Source organism: Pteropus alecto, unplaced genomic scaffold, assembly GCF_000325575.1.
Source record: "Pteropus alecto unplaced genomic scaffold, ASM32557v1 scaffold131, whole genome shotgun sequence".
In the NCBI taxonomy this organism is placed as follows: domain Eukaryota; kingdom Metazoa; phylum Chordata; class Mammalia; order Chiroptera; family Pteropodidae; genus Pteropus; species Pteropus alecto.
Window position 1 is genome coordinate 5,843,811 of NW_006434709.1, and position 24,022 is coordinate 5,867,832.

The 24,022-nt window shown below is 34.0% G+C and overlaps 1 protein-coding gene across 1 annotated transcript in view; it reads right to left on the reverse strand.

Annotated features, from left to right (window-relative positions):
* Window position 1: 1 nt before the first annotated feature.
* Window positions 2-24,022, reverse strand: part of ACTR2 (ARP2 actin related protein 2 homolog) — a 29,831-nt gene continuing 5,810 nt past the window's right edge. Inside the window, exons 2-9 of the mRNA XM_006909543.2 lie at window positions 23,186-23,296; window positions 17,533-17,748; window positions 14,411-14,483; window positions 11,400-11,536; window positions 9,870-10,019; window positions 7,183-7,328; window positions 3,625-3,757; window positions 2-594 (exon numbers count right to left, since the gene is read on the reverse strand). Of these exons, the coding sequence (XP_006909605.1) occupies window positions 424-594; window positions 3,625-3,757; window positions 7,183-7,328; window positions 9,870-10,019; window positions 11,400-11,536; window positions 14,411-14,483; window positions 17,533-17,748; window positions 23,186-23,296 (1,137 nt within the window). The 3' untranslated portion in view covers window positions 2-423. The remainder of the gene's footprint in view (window positions 595-3,624; window positions 3,758-7,182; window positions 7,329-9,869; window positions 10,020-11,399; window positions 11,537-14,410; window positions 14,484-17,532; window positions 17,749-23,185; window positions 23,297-24,022) is intronic.

A 24,022-nucleotide genomic window follows, 5' to 3' on the forward strand; every position in this document is an offset into this window, starting at 1 on the left:
GCAGCTGCCCACCCATCCTTTACCGCCCCAATCCCAATAATACGTAAAAGCTCCTGTTAAAAAATTTTTTTTCTTATGCTAATAAAGGTATACCACCGAGTGTGCTAAAACTAGCAGCATCCGAGCAGAAAAGTGAAAATAGGAAGCCTACAGGAATGATCTAAATGCCTACTTGAAGAAACAAAGCAGCAGACAGGACCCTTTGCCCTCTCATTCTGTTTGTAAGGAAGCTGAATTAAACAGTCAGATTTACCACTTTAACAAAAAATTTAAAGCTTCCCAAGACACCAGAATAAAACACAATCTTTTCAGTCAAAGGGCACAGAGAGGCCTGTTCCAGGTCCTGGAGTTGAATGAGTTCAAAGATTGGCAATAAAGGAAAAAAGAAAGCATTAGGGATGTGATGGGAACAAGGTTTGGAGTTTATCGAACAGTTACACCAAGTTTCTCCAGCACACGGACACCCTTTTCTTGGTATTCTTGTCGGGTCATCCAGAAGTTGTCTTTGTCTTTCATGATATCTGCTAGAACCGCACCACCCAGGAATACCATGTGCTTTCTACGGGGTGGGTCTTCGATGCGAATCTTAAATTTCTGAAGGAGAAAAAGATATAAAATGTCACATGTGCATAGTAGTTTCTGCTTTATAAAAAAATGACTTGTTTGTATGTTCTCTTGAATTCTCCCCCAAAGCCCTGTGATTTAAGTAGGACAGCAGGATTTGGTATCTAAGGTACAGAGACATTCTGTAATTTGCCCAAAGTTCATAGCGAGGCTATCACACATCCATCCCCAGTGTGCTCAGCACATGCCTGATTTACACCTGTTCCCCCATCATTATTAGTACCCAACACTGCTATGACTGCAGTCCCAAGCAACACAGTAAAATTTAAGTTCTTATAAGCAAAGCTCACTTTGTACTATATCAATTTCAAGTGAACTAGTCTCAAAATCAAAAAGACCAAATATCATCAAAATAAATCATGGAAATACTGAAAAAAGTGAACACAATAACCAAAATGAAAGACAAGTGGGAAAAGTTTTATGCTCTCTAGCCAGCATTGTCTAATAATCTGTATGGTCAGTCAACACCTGAAAGAGAAACCTTAAAATGATGTAGTAGTTTTATTTACAGTGTCAAAAATCCTGCAAAGAGATGCAAAGTAACTGTCATACTAAACTGTCTTTATGTCACACTATAGGATCTGATAATACAGGACATAAAAAGACACTAGTAACTTACTAATCAATTCTGAGGTTAACATACTATTTTAATTTTCTGAATTACTGTTTTGCTCTTAGGCTGGGGCCAGGTAAACTTATTCTGTAAAGGGCCAGATAGTAAATACTTAGGACTTTGCAGGTCTCTCTGATAGCTACAGACAACATGTGACAAGACAACATGTAAAAGAATGGTCCTCGCTGTGTTCCAATAAAACTATACTTATAAAACAGCCAGCTTGGGCACAGGTCTGCCATTTGGCCACTGTGCTCTAAGTGAGGCCTGGCCAGCCCCTGAAGACATCGCTGCCCTTGGAGCTTTCTTGGCTGGCTTTTGTTTCTCTCTCTCACAGTACCTTCCTAACCCTGGAGGTTTGGTAACAGGAATTCTTAGTCTTCACTGCTGCTTCTCTCTCCTTTTTCATAACTCCACAGCCCCTCTACAACTCCTATCAGGCTATTCCATCCTCTACTCTCTGCCCAAGTCACCTATAGATCCTGAGGTTATTCTCATACCTGCTTTGTTGCATGTGTGTGTGTGCTCTCTCCATCATTTCCTGACATTATCCTTAGTGACTCTGTCCTCTCTGTCTCACTTGGCAAAACTCCAACTCAGGTGATCAACACTCTATTTGCATGTGCCCTCAAAGCAACTGAACACTAGAGCAGAGAAACTTAGCATCTTACTTTATCACCTCAATTGAGCCCTTCAGTGCTACCTGGCAATCCCACGGTCTCTGCTCTTTCTTCCACTCTCCAACACAACCATTTCCCTCCTCTATTTTATAAGCTTCTACCATCTCCTCTCTCCCCTTAAAATGCATCGTTCTACATCCACCTTTCTTCTCCCTCACCTCCAACAGTCTATTCACCACACCAGACTTAATGATCCTTTAAAAACAAGTCAGATCCTGTCATTTGTCTGCTCAAAATCCTTGCAAGGGCTTTCCGTTTCACTAGAAGTGAAGCCAAACTCTTTACTGTGTCTGAACAAGACCTGCGCCCGCCATTCTGACCTCCCTTCCCAGCCTTCTCCCTCGACTGCTCACTGCTCCAACTGCACCTGGGCTCCCAGCAACTCTGGGCCTTTATATTTGCTGTTCCTGCCTAGAAGGTTCTTCCTCCAGTCACACGGCTAGCTCACTCCCTCTCTCTCCCCCTTACTCCACTCAAGTCTCTGCTCAAAAGTTTTCTCATCAGAGAGGCCTTCCCTGTGACAGGCCATGAAGGAGCCCAGTACTTCCCCAACCACCACCACCTTCTACCCTACCTCACTTTACCTCTCTTCACGGTGCTTATTACTACTGACAAAGTATCCTTCATAACTAAAAGCAGGGTTTAGTTTCTGTTCACTTCTGTTTTGTTTGTCCCGGCACCTAGACCAGCGTTTGGCACCCAGGAGTTCAAGAAATATCTGAGTAAATAAATGACCACCTGAAACTGATTTTAAATATATGTATAACTCAATAAAAATCAAACGAGTCAAGTACTTAGACAACATGCTTCCTTTTCAGTGTTAATTTATTTAATGTATGTGTCTATACTCAATTATATTTCAACAATTTAAGTCACACATGAGATGTAACATTAATGTCTCTAATATGTTCAGTCCTCTGTAATATGTTATCTCATTATCAAAACAGTTGATCAAAGTCAGTGAGAAGAAGCTCAGAGATTAATTCAGAATTAAATGACTCTTGGTTGAATGCATATAGTACATGTCACATAGTCCAGTTTGTAGGAGAAAAAATTCATGTCAAACAACCATCAACTACTACATGCTAGCTTAAAATTTTCTTTCAATTTTACACGTCAACAACTATCAATTAAAGTCTTTTCAAAAGTTATGATAGTTAACGGGGATGCAAAAGAATTAGAGACATGATGTTTTACAATTTGATTGGAGAGATAAGACATGTGCAAAACACAGTCAAAAAAAGAATCTAGGATCAGAAACATGAGACAGTCTACGAGTAGCACTGAAAGCTGATTACATATCCAAAAATAAGTTAAAAAACAAACGAACAAACAAACAAAAAAGCTCCAACCCCAAGTGGGGCATTTATCCCTCTATACTGTAGCAGGTTCCTTCCCATGCTCCTAGGGGTACCTCAATTTTAGGCTGTTCGTTACAGATGAGCCAGATGTTTAGCCCTGGACCTAGTTGTCTCCATCCACTGAATACAGAGATAACCACACAGTCTGACCATTTTGGAACAGAGCTATATATTTACCTTGAACCATTTACTTTTTCTTATCTCTTGAAGGCTGTACTTGACTACATTAGGAATTCGTTTAGGAAGACTTCTTGCGCCCTCTGGTGGTTGTCAAGATCCTCAAGCTAGCTTACAGGGTTTTAAAAGTATGTTAATAACAGTTGGAAACCGGTCGATTGATACTTACAGAAAGTTTTTCCACATCTCCCTTTAAAACTCGTTCTAAGTAAAGCTGTTTAAGTTCTCGTTCCAACCGTGACGGCAACCCAGGGTACATAGTAGACCCTCCGGAAAGGACAATGTGCTTATAGAATTCAGATCTAGAAAGACACAATAGGTATTCATTTGAGGTTTCAGACTTCCTGTTATTTATGTCAGCCTCAGGGGTTGTCTGGTGGGAATGAAATAAAATTTGACATGTAAATCACCAGGCTCAATGTTTGTTATTACTATCATTATTTAATACCAAACCCTCTTTAATATAAAATGTTATAATTTTGATAAAAATATTTCTAAAGCACATGACACACTTCTTGCAAATGTATTTAATTGAGTCTTTTAATAATGACCACAGTTTACACTACAAACTTTTAGTGTTTGGACTGTGTCATCACACTGCTTCCCTGGAGCCCCCGAGATATGCTTGTTTACTCTAATTAACCATATTGTACTTTGATTCCAGTTCGTTTCAATTTTTCCATTTGCCTTTTGTAGTTTTCCCTTTTGTTCCTCTGCCTTGAAGCTTTTGCTGTTATTTCTCTTTAGACTGATGTGTTTGCTTCTTATAGCAGTTCTCTCTTCCTTCCTTACACATGCTTTTCTTATACCAGACAATCAAATCTAAAATAATTGCATATGCAGTAAAAGTAATATAGTCTGAGTGAGAGTTTGAAGAACTTTTCTCACAGTAAAGTTCAGGAGCTAAGTCACATCCATTTTGGCCTAATTCAAACTGGCCTCCAGGTTGTTACTTACTTCCAGGTTCTCAATGGCTCAGGCTACTGTAAGCCTAGCTTCTGGAAGAACTGTGTGGGTTAACTGCAGAAGTATACACGTTGAGTGCAGCATAAGCCAAGCAGCTGAAATATGGTTATATGTGATAAGTACCCATGAGCCTGTATTTACATGTATGCTTTCAATATGTAGAACAAACAAAATGTGAGTTGTGCTACTTTCCAATGTCAGGTCTATGGAGAGAGTACTGAACTTGACAAAACTTTAATCACCAACGGGAATGGAATTTTAAAAATGATTTGCAATTACTGATCATTAAATCAAAGGACAAAAAAATCTATCTCATTCCTATTATGAGAATTTACCATAATTATGAAGTCTAGATGAGATTTTTGATCATCTGCCATTAGATCTATACCTTGTAATAAGCCAATTGCTTTTATTAATTTCCATTATCATCCTGCTCCCCAGCCACTGAAAAAAATTAGCTGGGTATTTAAATTCAGGGTTAACCAAACAAGTTTGCTTTACAAAACGCTTCTGAGTGAATTCTTCAACAACCTGAGTGTAGGGGAGGATTATCTGATTATGACTAAACTCTAGATTTAATAAAAAAGACTATATAAGTCTTTTTGTACAACTAAATAAAAACAAATTTTTGTATGGCTAAAAATACCATAAGCAAGAGACAAATGGTAAACTGGAAGAAAATATCTGTACCAGATAACACAGAGCTAATATAAAAAGAACTTTTAAAAATTGAGGAAAAAAATTATAAAAATTCTGTAGAACAGGCAAAAGCTATGAACTGGTCTATGACCAGAAAGATATAAAAGCTATGACTAGAAAGATAAAAATGGCCCTAAACACAGAAAAATGTTCAACTTCACTCTTAAAAGAGATGCAAATTAAAACTACATTGAGATATTTCTCACTCATCAGACCGTCATAAAAGTAAAAAAGTTGACAAACTCTGTTAACAAGCTGTGGGGACACAGGTGTCCTCACATATTATTGGTGGGCATGAGAAATGTGTAACTTCATTAGAGGGGAACGGAGCAATAACCTAACTAGATGCATTTATCCTTCAACGGAAAACTCCCCTTCTAAAAATATTTTCAGAATATTCATGCCCAATAATACAAAAATACAGCATGCATAAGGTTATTAATTGCAGCATTATTTGTCAACACAAACATTGAGATCTACCTAAATAATCAGATTCACTGAATAAACCATGATATGTATACACTGAAAAAAAGAATGTAACTGGAAAAAAGAATGAGGACAATCCCTAGGAAATGGAATGGGATTGTTTAGGATATATTAAGCAAAACAACAACAACAAAAAAACAGGAACAAAAAATCAAAACCCAAAGTGCAAAAGAGTTTTTATAGTATATTATATTACCTTTTGTGTAAGAGGAAATAAGAACCACAGAAAGGATAAACCTGAAACTAGTAAGACCATTTACATATAAAGAGGGAAGACTAGGGTGGAAGACAAAGGGTGGGGAGGGTAATGTAGTTTTGACTACATGGTTAATGTTCTACCTATTCAAAAAACAAAAAGATGGATATACATAAAAGGATACAGATATTTCCTTCCTGCTTGAAGGAGCTCATATTGGCCATATCAGGAATTTAGAGCATTTAAATAAATATGGCAATAAATTATAATCCACTGAAAAAAAATCATGAATCCACACTGATAATAAACAAGATAAGGGAGGAAGAAAAACACTTCCTTTTGCTAGAATGCTATTAAACATAAAAGAAGTGACAGAATTAGAAAATCACCTTTTTGCAACCATATGATAGAAATGCATTTAGGCAAGAATTATCAGTAGATGCTAAAATGGATGGGGGTAGGGTTTGATGAGGTTTAGCAGACTTTCGTTGCCTCAAAGTATTTTCCCACGACTTACTTACAAATTAGGAAAGGAAAAATAGAAGAACTATACAGTGGAGCAAACAGGAAACTTAACACTAACGTCACCAGTAAGGAACAGACAGACATCACCTCTGGATGTGATACCCTGAGGACATATCACATATGTATTTTAGCCAAAAATGTATAACCTGAATCTAATCATGAGAATCATTCAAACCCAAATTGAGAAAAACTCCCTAAAACAATTGGCCCGCATTCTACAAATATATCGATGTCATAGAAGACTAAAGAATAGTAGCAGACAAAAGGTGACTAAGAGACATGCCAGACATGCCAACTAAACACAACATATGATCCTAGATTTTGACCTTTACTGGAGAAAAAAAATAACCGTATAAAGGACATTATTAGGACATTGAACGAAATTGAAATATGATGGTAGATAAAAATATGTATTGGTAAACAATCTCCTGAACTTGATACTGATAACTGTGTTGTGGCTATAAAGAATATTTTCATTTTTAGGAAGTACAAAGTGAATATTAAGGAGTAAGGAGGATTTATGCATTCAACCTATGCTCAAATAGCTCAAAAAAAAAGAGGATAAAGCAAAAATATAGGATGTTAAAATTAGTAAAATGGGAAACTAGATAAGGAGTATATATGAGTTCTCTTTATTATACTAGCAACTCTGAGTTTTAAATTGTTTCAGAATAAAAGTTTAAAGTGGCTTTTAGGACACAATGATATGTTGAACATCCAGTGCCACCCTATCAAGATTATTTTGCCTTATCTATTCAAAAACATGAGTGAGATAATAGATAACTTGGTCATTCTAACTATTCATACTTCATCTATTTCTGATAAATAACTTTGAAACCACCATTTCTAACATACCTAGTATCAATGTCAGCGGCCTGGATTGTGTTAAAAAGCAATTCAGCAACACCCACGCCCTCAACATTGATCAAGTGAGGCTGAAATAAAGCTTCTGGTGCTTCAAATCTCTCTCCTCCAACTTTGATGATGCGGCCATCTGGGAGCTAGCAACCAAGAACAACAAGGTATTAAAGATTTAAAAAATTTCTGGTGTTTTCTAGAACACAGTACTTTTAAACACATCTATTCTATAACCAAAATCATTACCAGTAACATATTTCTCCCAAAATACATTTTTGAAAAAAGAAAAAAGAGTAAAATAAATTTTGGTAATTGTTTTCATTATCATACTCTGTTCTGCTTTTAAAAATGGTACGCCATGACCCAAAATATCAAGACTTTCTTGGAGAGATCACTAATGCATAAAGGCTTGATGTTCTATTGATGTGTGTGCAGCTAAGCATAAATAGGCAGCACTGATCAACGATTACATTTGAATTACTGCTGGTGGTAATGCTACTTATCATTTTAACAAATATTAGTGATTTTATGGATATTTTTTACCATGTGGCATAAACACACTCAATTAAAAATTTTAAATGATTTCTTTCAGAAATTACTCTGTGAAACTTTATTATTTTGCCATCAAAACTCTTTATATATCATGTGTGAAACTTCTGTTAAATCGTTCAATCTGAAAAATGTTTTACTATAAAAAAAGTTTAAGGAACACTGATCTAGACTATTTTTATTAGGCAATTCAGTTGTATCCTACTCAGTAGGTCCCATTAAATGTTAAATAACATAAATGTAATTTTAAATTAAGCAAATATGATTTAAACAACAGCTCAGATATCATTACCACATGACCTTGTGCAGAAAACTCTTAAGTCACATCATATTTATATTTAATAAAATGAGAATGTTAAGGAAAAACTCCCTCTCTTAAACTACCACATAATTCGCTGTATTGAACAAAGTAACAAGCATACTTATATATGCTGGCATGTGACACATTTCTATATGATACCAGAATTAGTTTTACATTAACATTTCTAACAGTATATTTATTTATAATAATTATATTCCAAAATCGACTTTCCAATATGACAAAGTCCCACAAAGCAAGTTCTTTAAAACATTTACTTCATGCTTGCTGTCAGCTGTTTACAGGTATGTACAAAGCAATATTTTTCAAAAACTCCAGAATTGTTTTTATAAATTCTATTAAATTTCTTTTAAAAAAAAAAGAAAAAGAGAAAGATACTGATCCGAACATTTACCTTTAAAAAAATAAAACTGTCCGGTGAGTTTTAGCAAAATCTCTGTACCTCACACTTCCAGCCTCTCTGATGGTGTGACTTCTCTTGATGCTCTGGCTACCTGGCCACTTTGGGGCCACCTACCCTAAGAACTACCAACCCTTAGGAACTGTTAAGACTGTGGTTCTCATTTCTCTGCATCAAGTATTATCCATCCTTTATTTGTCCTTATCCCTCATCCCTCTTCACTTACTCATCAGTTTATGATTTCTTCCTATTGTTGTATATAATTTTGTAACCTACTTCAAATTCTCTGAGAAAGGAGGACATTAATAAAACATGTCTTACAATTCTAGTTCCCCCATCCTTTGCCACATGTCACTTTCTTCTGAACAAGTCAGGTATATGAAAAATTATAAATCTAGAGGAAGTGTGAAGAGGCTTCAGGAAAAAATCCCCAGGGCAAATCTGGAGATCGTTACATTGCAAAGTACTGGATTATTGACTCTTTGGATCAGTATCTTTGAAAAATAAAACAATATAACTTATAAAACTTTATAATAATTTTTAAAATGACTATTTCACACATATTTGTGATATGCAGAGCTTACATGAATCAAATGGTTTAAGAATACTTACTTTTACTGCCTGTTATTTGATTTCATTTGAGTAATAACCAGATCAAAGTTAAGATCTGGAAGTACTTGCCAGATGAATATGATAGACTTAAGATGGCAGTACATTAAAAATTAAGGTAGACCGATTCCCTTGTTGTAAGCTATAACAAGGTTCCAAGCCTCATTAGCTACAATTTTAAGTTAACATGTGTTTTCAACAGCTCCTTAAGAAAATACTGTCAGGAAAGACTGCCACCTACTGAATAATTAAAGCACTATTACTCTACAATGACCACTTCCCAAGGTATTTCTTAGAACACTACCAGTCCCATGAAATGTTAACTCCTATAGTTTAATAAGGTTGAGAAACAGGTATACTATACTCTCATAGTTATTTACATATTAGCAGATCAAAGGCTCTGAGAAGTCCTGCAGTAAAGCAAAACTGACTCAAACTTATTTGACAATGTAACCCCCATTTTAATATTTGTGAAATATCTATTAACATTTCAGAGCAATAACATTCTATAAAACACATGTTGAAAATGTAATTCTAGATACTAAAATCTCAAAATAACATCTCATAACTAATTATATCCTAAGGTAAAAAGGCAATTTATGATTCTTGCTTTATTTCACATTATTATATGGTGCCCTAAAATAATTAAACCATAGAATCTTAATGTAGAAAAACATTAAAAGTCACACATATATCAACACCCCAAACAAAAATACTAGATTCCAAGAAAACCTCCTTAAGCACACACCAATAATCATGGTTGTCTATTTTAAAACCACATATATATCATACACTGGAAATACTTACTGTGTAAGATTCAACTAATACTGTGGTTTCTAAGGCCAGTTTCTGCTCTTGCTCAATATTATAGCCCACATAACACAATTTTTCTTTAATCATGCGAACTGTTTCAAAATCAGCAGAATGGTTGAAAGCATATCCTCGCAACAGAAGAAGCTGATTCAAAAAATAACAGTAAATTCACAATTAATCTGAATGAATTCGACTCTGCCAAAGCTATTATTGTTCACTAATATGTCAAATCAATAACAAATAGACAGTGGATCCTTAGGTTTTAGTGAATATTTCAGAAACAGGGACAGTACTTTGCCATCGAAGGGTTTATATTTCAGTTTTACAGAGAAGTTTCAGAGAGTTACAGAATTAACAGTTCATGAATAATAAATGGATAAAACGAGCTAGAAAAACTAGTTTTTAAAGAGTACTGTTGGAATACTAATGTTTAGATAGTTTTGATAAATAATCAAAAGTCTGTAAATATTATTTTAGTATTGGACTCCTATAATCTGAAATTTGCTTAATCAGTGCTATATTCATGATATCTCTAAGTCTATTGATAGAAAAAAAAACAAAAACACAAAACTATCCATCATAAACACAACTAAACTTTTCATGTAAAAACTCTAAAAAATAAATTCCCTAATCTCTGTATTTATGTTCTGAAGAACATCCTCAGAAATTCCTTTGGTGGTTACTTTAAGACAGAATTCTGGCCTAGAATGAGTGTATTGTAACTCTAATTAAATTAATTTCACTATTATTCTAAATGAGACTAAAGGAACCCAATGTCAAGGTGAAAACAATGCAACCCAATTTGTTGCACAGACATACCCTACAACAGTGTTTCTCAAAAGCAGCACCAGTGACATTTTGGACCTTATAATTCTTTGTGGGGGCTGTTCACTGTAGGGTGTTTAGTAGCATTCTTGTAGTTGTAACATCCAAAAAAATGTCTCCGGATATTACAACATGTCCCTGAAGGGCAGCATTGTCCCTGGCTGAGAGTCACTGACCCAGAGGAGGTATACGAACTACAGAATTCTGGTAGACAATACATTAAACTTTTTTTAACATTAAAAAAAGTACACATACCTCCAAATAGTGGCCGCATATACTTTCTTCAGCAGTATTTTAAAGAAAATTGTAACTAACAATAGTTAAAGTAAATTTTAAAATAGCAAACACTGAAAATTGGATGTATTCCACAAAAACTGCTAAATAAAGTCAGGTAAATCTGAGCCCTGTTTTTAATCAAATACCATGGTTTTTTGTTGGTCAGGACAAGAAATATCTCTTTACCTCTTCCTCGGGAACAGCAAATATAATTATGTAACAAAATAACAAATTCTCATTAATATACTAGATAGAAATCATGAAAGTAAATCTCAAACGGATTTTTAGATGAATAATGGGATACGGGGTCATTTCTCGGTACAGAAGAATTGCTAGAATCCTGAGATGATACATTCTATTCTGTGTTAAGTCAGTAAACACAAATTACAAAATTTAATTTCTATGGCATTTTCTTTTGCTTACCTTGATAAGATATCTGGTAATATCCCTCCCAGCAATATCCAGTCTCCTGGTAAGGTGAGGAAGAGAAAAGCCTTCATACACTGGGCAAATATGAGTTACACCATCTCCAGAATCCACCACTACTCCAGTCAATAAACCTGTGTAAGAACCATGAGATTTTAAATAGAAAGCCAAATCAGAAAAATCAGAGCCAGCAATTTTCAATTAGTAAAGAAACCAAACTAGAAACTTCATCAGTCAGAATGGTCCAGAAGCCAGCATTTCCTTTTTATTTGTGTATTTTGCAGTGTGTTTCTATTAAATAGACACTGAAGTCAGGTGTTCTCTCACATGTCTCTTGTGAGACTTTTGGTCAATCATGTGCTATCCCAGGAGAAGGGAAGAAACAGACTCTGAGATCTAGGACTGAAAACCAACATGTTCTTAAAGCTCAGTGTAATTATTTTTCTTTCCAACTCAATCTTGATCCCTGAATTCTCTTAAAGTAAAATTTTCTAAAGCATCATGGGTAACTTTTATGAAAACCATTGTGAAAGAAATGTTATACAACTTGATAGTGAACCTATTGAAATAATCTAGTTCTATTTTAGTCATATAGCATACTCGAAACTTTGTTTTGGAAAACTTCCTGTTGATACTAGGCAGCTTGAAATCTGGGAACAATTAATCTTGGGTAGCTAAAGAACCACCTCGATTACTTACCAGAAACGAGAAGACAATGTCAATTAAATATAATAACTGACATTAATTATTATTATAAAAGAACAAAGAAGCTGCTTTATTTCCAATATGCACTATTTAAAAGTATAAATAACTGCAAAAGTTAGTGTTTTGCTTTTTGCACCAGGGTTAATTTAGGCAGAAAAGAAACAACGACAACCAAAAAACCCAAACAAAAAAAACTTTAACTCATATTTTCTAATGGAATGCTTTCAACTAAAAAAAATTTTAACCAGAATATATATTATCTATACTTGCTTAAGCATTATTTTATCATCTTTTCATCCCTGAATAGACCTTCTCCCTCTTTCTATTAATACAAACTTGCATGCACTATAGAATAGCTGTAATTTGTCTCTGAATGCATTTATTCAAACCACCTCCTCTGATGTTGATATAATGTCTTTCCCTGATTGATGCTGTAAGCTTCAATAAAAATCATACATTGCCTTTTAATGTTGTATTCCTTAAGACAAGACTTTCCGTTGCAAAAAAAGAGGACTCCACAACACTAATTTGAAAATACTCCCAGTAATATCAATTAAAGCAGGGATTTACATTTATATTCCAAACATCCTTTCCCACCCAAACTCACTTCATTTTCTACCACTCCCGCCAGCTTACATACTTGACCACTTGTCACTATATTATCTATTGTTTCCACTTCAATTCCTACAGATTCTTTAAGGTTCAATCTAGTTTTTACCTTTTCTTTACCTTCCCTGACAATTCTAATCGCAAGCCCAAATCCTCTAATTCCATCTATTCCTCTCAATCCTATCTGTACCATGCAGCCAGACATTACTTCCAAAATCACCATGTCATTTTTCTAATTCAAAGACCTTCCATGGCTCTGAATGCTTCTTCCTACTTTTCCTGTTTTAACTGGTAGCTCTAGACACCTTGTTCAGAAGGAAAATTTTACTTTGGCTTGGGTTCTTTCGATTAATATTACTGGACTTTTAATGTCTCAAATTAAGGATTCAACAACTGAATATCAGGAATCAAGAGAGGGTACCTCTTGTTGGAGGCAAATGAATTTATGAATATTGCTAGGAAAATCTGTTATGATCAATTTTATTCGAACATAATTCAAACAAAAATTCACAGTCCAGCAGAACTGTCCCATCCCCTCCTCTTAAATGGAACTATTATCAGTTTCAAAGCTTAGATTAAAAAATTTTACATCTATTTTTTCCAAAGTATTTTCTAAAATAAATTCTAGAAAAAAAAATTTTTTAAATGAAACATTACTTACAGGCAAACAAGTACTCCTTATAAAGTAACAAGTGATTTTTGATTCTTTCTTCAAAGAAGAAATCACCCATAGCTGGACTAATCATTTTAAAGAACAAGGGGACCACATCTAGTTTATGCACTGCCATATCTTCTACACTAAAAAGAGTGCAAGGCATATGTCGCACTTGAATGAACAAAGCTTCTTTAAAAATTAGTCCCCCTAAGTATTTTCTAAGTATGTACATGCAGTACTAAAGACAGTTTAAAAACTCAATATGTATTTTTACAAGGTGATTTTTAATATTCCATGTGTAGAATCAGATGGATCGCTTTAATATTAAAGTTTGTTTTCTAAGTACTATGCCACATATACTGCTTAAGTACTAAGGCTTGAGACTTAGTTCAGGTGTCACCCTCTTCAGAAACCTCTGATGTGCTGAATCAAAATGGCCTGTTTCTATATCTTTTTCCCAGTAGACTTGAGGTCATCTTTACACTTCAAGTGTCTAACACTCTGTGGCAGTTATCTGACAGCCCCACAAGTTCTCGATAAGACCATCAGACTATAAAGAGCTCTCCCCAACATGGCCAATATTTTATTTCCAATAGACAGGATGGCAGTTACTAACGGTGGTACCAAGAAAACATAGGATCCCCTCCATTAAATCTACACCTCAAAAATTGTAATTATTATGCATTTGACAAACATAATTTTATACTAATCTTTTTGGATCTTTTTTAAAAAAAAACTCTGTGCCAATTCTGAGGACAACTTCCATGTCCATTCTCCACTGCATAAAAATTTTTACTTCAAAATAGCCTAAAAGAAGGAAACTACTATGTTTTTAAAAATTGAGAAATCTCCTTTTAATTAGGAAGTAAAAAGTATGTATTTGACAAATTTTAGAAATTGTGAAAATATTTGAATAAATATATAAATATTGTGCTTTTCTGGAATTTACAACTTAGTGAAAAATCAAATTCCTTTGACATAAAACATACTTAATAAATGTCTGATGAACTGACTATTCTAAAAGTTAAGCTTCACTTACCTTGAGCATACAAAGTCAGAACTGCCTGGATGGCTACATACACACCAGAAAACTGGTAAGTTTCAAACATTACCTGAAAATGCAAAAGGAAAGAAAAAAATATTGGTATTTAGAAGTTAATATTCTAAATATTTATATGCTTTTTGCTCAAAATAGAATCAAGGGACCTAAAACAATCCTCCATTCTCTTCAGTTCTCCTTACTGCTATTAAACTTCTGATGTCACTGATCTCCAATTTGGGGGACAGATTTTTGGATAGATATTGAGTCCCCAAGCAATTCATAAGTGGCTACAAAGATCTGAGTGTTTTAGTTAATGGCTAATTAGAATGAAAGACAGCTTTCTGCATTTGAACAAACCTTTCATAGGAGCGTAGGTCCCTGGTGCTGAAAAGGTTGGGGACCACTGCCTTAAGAGAAATAGGTTTTAATTCAAAGACAAACTACAGACATTGTTTAACTGCTGACCTTCCCATCCCTCTCCTCCAACTTGGGCCAAGACTGTAGCTCTATCTCTAGCAATTAAAAAAAAAAAAAAAAGTAGTAGTAGTAAAATAGTAGGTCAGGAAGACAAAAATGCAGCAATTTCTGAATGTTGGCAGGTATAGAACAGCTTGGCTGCTGAGCCTGCCCTCCTTACTTGAGCCAAGGCCGCAGCTCCCCTCCCTTCCCAGCTGAACTAGGTTGGCGGGAAGAGTTTCCTAGTGCCCTCTCTGGTCATGACCATGCTCATTCCCTGTAGTCTAGGTTGGCTAACAACATCCTGTGGGATTTTTTTCTGTTATCTATAGTGAGCACTCCTTGACTGACAGGGCTGACTACCACTCTGAATATGAGATATTTAGAAATTTTACAAGTGACCACAATGAGAATTACAGAGAATTTAAAATTTACAACTCTGAAACATATACTCATCAATTAACAATTAGCTACTCTAACTAGTATTCTACGCCATCATCCTTTATTTCCCCCCTCCACATGGATGAAAATGGAAGAGTGATGTTGTATTTGAATTTATCAACTTGAAAATCTGTTAGAATCTGTTTTTACTCATCAGAACAATAATAAGTATTTGTAATACTAATACTAAAACAATAATAAGTATTTGTAATCTCATTCAACATTCTGAATGAGATTAAAGTAGGGCATTATTAGTCACAGCCAAATCTGCATTCACATGTAAAAAGAGTATTAAAATAAGGTCAGACTTTAGAACTTAGTGAGACCAATTCTTGTCATTTTTGAACGTTAAAAAAAATTATGTGTCCTGGTCAAATAGTTAGTGGAAGAAGCATCCAGATAAATATAATGTCATCTCCCCAACTTTTTATCTGAAAGAAAACTTGGTTTTCATTCTGACACCATGCTGCTTTCCTAAAGAGGTTTCCATGTGTAGGAATCTTTTGGTTTAATGCAAAGTATCTCTATACTCTGATTTTATAAGGTGCTGCTAAAAAGACAATTATAAATGACTACTTATCACAAAATATTAGTGGTTATATATAACTCAGAAAGTGTAAAATAAACTTGAAATATGAACTAATACAACCAAGCCAATTTTCAGTTTTAGGGGTGGCTAGGAAGAAAAATACAATACAAACCATAAGGAATGATATGGATTCTGTACCTAAAACTACAATCTCAATTTTTAAAAACACTTACTATAAAAACTGAGTTTTAATCCAGACTTTAACATTGTCTAACAACAATCTCTTCCAAACCCCTTCCAAAATTTCCATCAACATCTAAACGTAGTCACAGAAAAAAACAAAATATACAGTAAGTGGTAACTAGAAACCTACTAAAATACAAAGTTATTAAAGTTTGTACCATATATAACAAAATGAAAGACAACCATGAAGTTACTTACCTAAACTATTAAGAATGTAGACTTCTTGCTCTCTGTAACTGCTTACCTCACTAACCTTTTCAGCCTCCTTTCCATAGCTCCTCTTATCTCCCAGGTCCTTAGCCTTCTCACCACTGTCCACTTTCACTTCTTTACAGAGTCATATTACCTATATCCTGATGACTCCCAAGTTTATATCCCCAGCTTCAGACTTTTCTCTTGAACTTAATTTTGTATATTAACTATGTACATGACATTTTTGCTTAGATGTATAATGAGGACCTAACATGTCCACAACTGAACTCCTAATCTACATCCCCCACAATCTGTTCTACTTATCGCAGTCTTTTCCCACCAATTTAAGATGGTAACCCATCCTGCGGTTGCTCAAATCAAAATCTCTGGAGTCATCCTGACATCCTTGACTCTCCATTACCCATAGCTAAATGCGTCAGAAAATTCTTCAAAATAGATCCACAATCTAGCCACTTCCCATTATTTCCACCGCTATTACCCCTAATCTTAACCATAATTATATTGTCTAGATAGCAGAGAAAGTCTCCAAACTGGTCTCTTTTCTACCCTTTTCTCCTTATGATTTACTCTCAACACAGCAACCACAGAAAACTAAATCTGGGCATGTCCCTTCCCTGTAATAGCCCTTCTTTTTATTTGAAGTTCAATTTCCTGTAAGAGCCTACAAGGCCCTTGATAATCTGGCACTGTTTATTTCTTTAACCTCATCTCCTGCTGATCTCCCACTCTGGCTTCCCATTTGACTCTTTAACATGCCAGGCTTGTATCATTTTGAGACCCTGACACTGCCTCCTCTCTGCCTGGAATGCTCTTCCCCCAAATATTTGGGCTAACTCCCTTGCTCTGTCTTTGTCTACACATCACCTTCTCAGATGGCTAGTGCCACACCCTGAGTACAAATGCAACCTCTCCCACTCTCCACTCCCCTCAACCTTCTCTTTTTTTTCTCCTTTACCATCTATTTTCTTCTAACCATTCAATTAAGTCACTTTTTTTTTTTGGTCTGTTTTTTTCCTGCTAGAATGTAAGCTTCATGGCAGCAGGATTTTATTTCCTATACTGATACAGCCTACTTAGAAATAATGATTAGCATATAGTTAAGTGCTCAGTAAATAGGACTGGAGGGAAAACAACTATTTTTTGTATTCCCTTTTTCCTTAACAACAATGTAAAATAAAAGAAAGAAGGAAAAAAAAAGGCAGAAATACATAAATGCACATCTCATCTAAAAACTTACCTCTACAATCTTCTCTCTGTTTTTGGTTGGGTTCATAGGAGGCTCCGTGAGTAAGATTTTACAATTTCTGGTATCTATGTTAAGTTTCTCTGGTCCAAATGTATAGTCCCACAGGTGTTTCATGTCATCCCAATTTCGTACTATGCCATTTTCCATAGGGTAGTTAACTTCTAGCATTGAGCGTAATTCACTTGCCTCATCACCAACCATAAGATCCTAGAAAATTATAATATTCAAAGCTTTAGACCAGTCAAATTTTTGCATAAAATACCTTTAGAAAATTATATTCCCATATTTCAGAAAATTTGGGAATAATTAATTTTAATCTTTATGGCACTTTCAGATAAAAGTTCTTCATTCTACAAGTTAATAAATTTTTTCTTTCAAGAACAATGCCTCGCAAAGTTTAATCATGAATAATATATTTTTATGTACAATGTGGTTTAAATCAATAAACTGACCTTACCTTTAATACATGTTTCCAAAAGAAGAGCATTAGCACAAATAAACCCCACATTTTCATATTTTGGAGGGTTTTGTATGAGGTTTCATCTGTTTCTTTTGCTCAAATGTTCAAAAAATAAAGCCTGTGGTATGTGAAATAGCACATCAGGAAAAAAAAAACTTGTAGAAAAAGGCTCAATGCATGCAGCACATTACTTTGTAGTAAATATCAAAATGATAAGTGTAAGTATTATAATGAAAGAAGCAAATGAAAGCATGACTAAAGAAGCAAAAAAATAGAATAATTTTTTATTACACTACAATAAAGCATATATATGTGATATAACTTGTAAATTTCACAAACCTCTACCTACTTATGTCTGAATTAGAACTGAAATTGTTTCTACATATAGCTCACCAAAATGAATAAATATTTGTAGAGATGCAAAAAATTAAGACTCAAGGAAACAATTCTGTATTACCTCATGAGCAACATTTTTATCTTAAAGTGTAAGACTAGAAAACTATGCTACTACAAATGAAGCAGAATACTCACAAGTCTTGTCTCCAATGAGAGCATATTTAAGATGACCTACATATGAAAAGTCAAATTTTGTATGTATAAGGCTAATTATGTCCTAGAACTTACTTATTTTAGAAACCATATAGTCGATATTAAATAATCCTAATTTCTATATGAACTGATGAATTTTTAAAAACTAGCATCAGAAATAGCTATCTGCTACAATACCTTCAGTTTAAAACATGGGAAAATTAAAAAAAAAACAGCAAAATTAATATGTCTTAAAACAGAGGTTTCAATATATATATATGAGTTTAAAACTTTTAAAAGTAACAATTTTTATAAAAAGATCAGAGGTAAAACCAAGGTGAAGACTTATTAAAAAAAGAACCAGATTTCTGCAAATCCACTGAAGCAACAAAAAGGAAAAACAAAGTTAAAGCAGATGCTAAAAATATTCTCTAAAACTTGTGTTGCAACTAATTTTTTATAAAGTTAATTTACCATAACTAATACTCAAATATCTTAAATATTAACTGTTTAGAATCATCTGAAAGGAAAATGCAAAACTCAAAATCTATGTTTGCAAACTCTAGTTAATGACATGCATACAGTGAATTATTTAGGGAAAAGCATACTGATACTTTGATATACATCAAAAAACAAGATAGACTGATGGATAGATATGTGATATATCAGAATAGCAAATATTAAAATGTCAGAATCTATGTGATGGGTGTATGGGTTTTACTGTAAAATTCTTTCAACTTTGCTATATATTGTAAATACTTCTTAATAAAATGTTTAGGGGGATAGTTATACTTACAAGTACATATATTAGTTTTGACCAGTAACAAATATAATTTAATACACAGTTTTACTTTCTTCTAGAATGTCTTTCTTTGTGTTATACAAGGTAATAGATTAGATAATTAGATGGTTTATATAATCAATATACATTCATAACTATATTTCAACAAATTTCATCAGGATATTTACTTTTTATTCCATGCAAGAATAGGGGCTTAGAGATGTCTGACCCAACTAAAAATAAAAGTCTCATGTATCTATGTCTAGGACATACGTACTATAAAGGACTAACTGAAAAAAATGTCTGGCATTGAGTATCTTACCATCCCTCTGAACAAAGAGAATATTTAATATGAAGAAAACAAGTGTTAACTTATTAGGTTAGTGCAAAATTTGTGTAGCTCAAGCTACTTAAATCCATCTGTATCTAAAATTTTAATTTAAAAAAATCCTAAAATATATCATCTTTCCTAGAACATTTTGATTTCTAAAAACCAAAAATACTAAGAGCTTTATGTAGCTTGCCCTCATACTTCAGAACCAAGTTATAAGCAATCAGATCAGGCCTTAGATTTTTACCACCCATTTCATCACCGGACCTCAAGCCTAAACCATCACCTATTACCTGAAAGAATGAAAAATTACAGTAACTGTTCTGAGATGCTGTTTCAAAGGCATTTATATTTTAAGAAAAGCAAGCAGTATAGATTATATGTGCCAAGAATAATTTTAAACACTGCTACCTCAAACTGGAAAATAGAGCAAACACACCTTAAAATCATAATTAAATTTCTAAAAGGAAATTCCGTAAAAAATATGTTAAATTAAGCCTACACTGTTCTGCACAAGTGCACTCTCTTCTTAAATCGCCTTAGGATTTTAAGACAAAGGCATGATCTTTTATTTAGGATAAACAGAGGAATTTCTACTTTTAAATGTCTTTGTTTATTTAAAAGAAAACTCCACAAAGTTACTGTTACTAGTTAAATTAGAACTGCCTGATATTCATCTTTGTGAAACTGCTTACAAATAAATAACACACATACAAAAATACAAACTTGAAAAGACCTACTGTAGAAGTACTTAAGACTATCACTGAAAAATATAGTAAGAGTCAATTGTTTGAGATGCATCCTGTAAGCTTCTAGTTCAAAAGAAAAAGGTGCCACACAATGGCACTTACTTAGGGAGTTAAAATCTGTTGTTTATGAAAAAGTCCTACAAGACTTTCCAGTTTTTCTTATTTATCCTCAGATAATGTTGTAAAATCTGCTCATCAATAAGGATGGTATAGGAAATCCTCCCTTTACCATCTATATTTCATTTGCATATTAAGTTGCATATTGAAAACTGTACTGGATGCAAATATACATAAGGCTATGATAGGCAAGGTTAAATTTAACATGGGCCAATAAAGTGAATTTATCCAAATGTAGCAATTTCGCCCCAATTTTCTGGATCACATATATCCTATACAAAGCCACTTGGTTTCTACTATTATGCACACCACATTCCATTTTAATTATAACATTCATGTATAAAAAACACAAGGAAAACAATTCAAAACTATGTTAGTATCAGTTCTGGTTTGGTCCATTGTATGCAATCATGAAAGTATCAGACTTAATTAGTTGCTACCAAACTGAAGCAATGAAAGAGGTTAAAAATCAAAGTACTTAAAATTAAAATATGAAATTACCCCCCTCCCCAATACTAAAGGGACACAAAACAACAACTACTGTCCCACCAAGCAAAAGTGGAAAACAAACAGAGAGCATGTGTGTAACCTCACTTACCATCTTTTTGTTATTCTACTTCAACAGGTCAAGAAAGGTGAAGAGAGAGAAGGTAGAAGTAAGAGTCAGAAAAGGCCTAAATAAAATCCTCACTGAAATTTTTAAACATATAAGCAATAGAGACAAATTAGGTCGAGGTCAGATGCAGTTCTACTATATTTTATGGAGTTAATAATTAGGGCCAAATTAACATGGACAGTTATTAATCCTGAATAAAAATTAACTCATTAAACAATTTAAATTTCCAGTTTTTTTAGTCTATCATCATATTTTACTAACAAGACACAAAAGGTATAAGTCAATCTACCAGGCATAGGAATTCCAAAAAGTCAAGTTTCTTTAATTCATTTCTGAAATTAAGAACCTTAATTAAGGAAAATAAATACCAGGAAAGGTCTAGCTGGGTAAGCAGAGCGTAAGTTTAGTATTGTTTTTCTAAGCCTTAGCAGTCAAGTTATATTTGACACAGGTCTCTTTTACTGTTTTCTACTGGAAGAACAATTTAACTTGAAAGACTTAAGGGATTGAGCAGGCTGAACAGAACTGAGCCAACAGAACACAGAACAACAAACCAATACAAGCGATGCTACTGGGGAAGTGCTTAATAAAGCATCTCATTAGTATACTGGCTTAGTTTCATTTTCTATTACTTGGCCTTGAAAAGAAAGTGGGAGTTAAAAGATATGTAATCATTTGTGCCTGTGTTGGAGAATAAAAATGGCTATATGTGATGTACCTTAATACCTCAAAAATGTTAATATCTATAAAGTATATAAAGCCATTCTTCTTTAAAAGCCTGATACTGAATAAAAACACTTTTGACTCCATTTAAAATTTATCCTTATCACTACTATTAACTACATTTTAAATCAAAGTTCATTTAAGATTGAATTCAATCAGAATGAAAGTCCACAAAAAGAGAATAAGGAATCCCATAAATTTCCCAAAAGACCCTAAAATAAAAACACTCTCATATTTAGGGTCTCATTTGTTTGTAACATAACAGAGGCCAGACTTCACTATTTCAAGTTTTTCAAAAATTAACATAGAACCTAAATTTCAATTTGTATTTATTCATTGTGCAACTCAACTCTTTAATCCCAAGAGCAGAGAGCTATCTCGTAGCAAATCTCTGCTACCTACTACCACCTTCCTAGAGAGCTCAAACATCCCAAAGAGGTTCATACCTTAACTCATATTTCCAATGACTCATAATCTAGCAGTTCTCTCAAGTCTCGCCAAAGACTATCCAGATAGGACCAACAATGCTAGCTTGTTCATAAATAATTCAGTTAAAGAGCCCCTAAACTCTACGGCATTTTGTATAACCTGATCCCAAGGCCACCTGAAGAATTTAAGTCAATTGGTGACCACAGTTCTTGTTCTGTTTCTTTTTTCTTCTAAAATATCAGAACTCCCACTTGATTTCCAATCCCTTTAATATGGGAGAAAAATCTATCCTTAACGCTGAGTGTCTCATGTTAAGTATAGAGAATAGGCAACGACAACCTTTCTTCCTCTCTCTTTATGGGTAAGAGAAATAATGCAAGGCCAAATACAGACTTGCACAGCTTCCTCCGGTACATTATGGAAACAAGTTATTGCATTAGTGGAAAGAGGAAGCAATAAGATTATATCTTGTGTCTTCTTGACTAGCTTTATAAAAAAGTAGGGGGATTGGTCCATGAGGACAAGGAAAGGAAAAGTCTAAGATCTCAAAGGAACACTAACATATATAATGACAAATATATGGGATTGAAAAACATAAAAATGCCGGGCTTATTTCTTTTAAAAAATATATTATGAAATAGGACTTTAAGTCATTAATACAGCATTCACTTTCATATAAAAGTCTTATTAAGTATTTTACTCCATTCAGAGTAATGGCATCAAGCCATACTTAAAGTCAGATGAAATTAACTACAGTTTTTGTGCCTTTCTTCAGGTATTGCTATAAATTAAAAATATAAGACATTCTGCCCTTCTCTTTTGCTTTTCATGGCATCTTATTTTAAAATTACTTAATTCAAAGAACCTCCCACAGGTTTTGATCCTCATTTATCAATAAATAAAATATTACCTTGATTTCAATGTTTCCCACTTTGGTGGTTGATCTGATAATAGGTCTTCCAACCAAAGCTGGGAAGATGTGTTCTGGAAAGTTAGAGCCTGCATATCCACACTTCACAAACTGAAAGACAATAGTAAAAGTGAGTTAGTATCAAGGTATTTACTATATCTATTTAAAAAAAGGTTCTGAAAAATACTGCTTTGCATTTACACAATATTTTAAACTTTCGGTGCTTTCAAATTACCCGAAGTAGTCATCAACCTATCATATCTCCTTTTATTTCCTTTATGGCATTGCCTACTACCAGAGTTCATGTTTATTTACTGGTTAACTGCTTAGTTAAGTGCCTAAGTACCCTCACTGCAGGGAAAGGAGAGCAGGGAGCTAAGCTGAGAAGTTTATGCTGGAGCCCAATACCTCGAAGAGGTCCTGGCACAGAGGGGCCACACAAGAAGTATTTGGGGAATAGACAAATTCACTCAACAAATGCTAAGTATTTTTTAAAAAGAAATGTTAGAAAATAAACAGAACTAAAACTTTAATTCTAAAGCAAACTTTCATTCATCTCTGGCAATTCACTTAAGGAACTTCATTTTCCAAATGGCAAAAATCAAGGGGCATCTGGACTAGCATCATGTTAAAATAAACACTTATTAGGCATTTTCAACTATTTACACTTTTACATTTAGATAAAAGTATTTAGTAATATCAGGTAATATAATTTCATATTCAGAGAGTGTACTTCTCCAATGAGGACATATCATTGATTCTGATACTTCCATTCTGTGATTTAAAAAACTGATATACTAGGAAATTTAACTACAGTAAAACCAAAAATAGAACCAA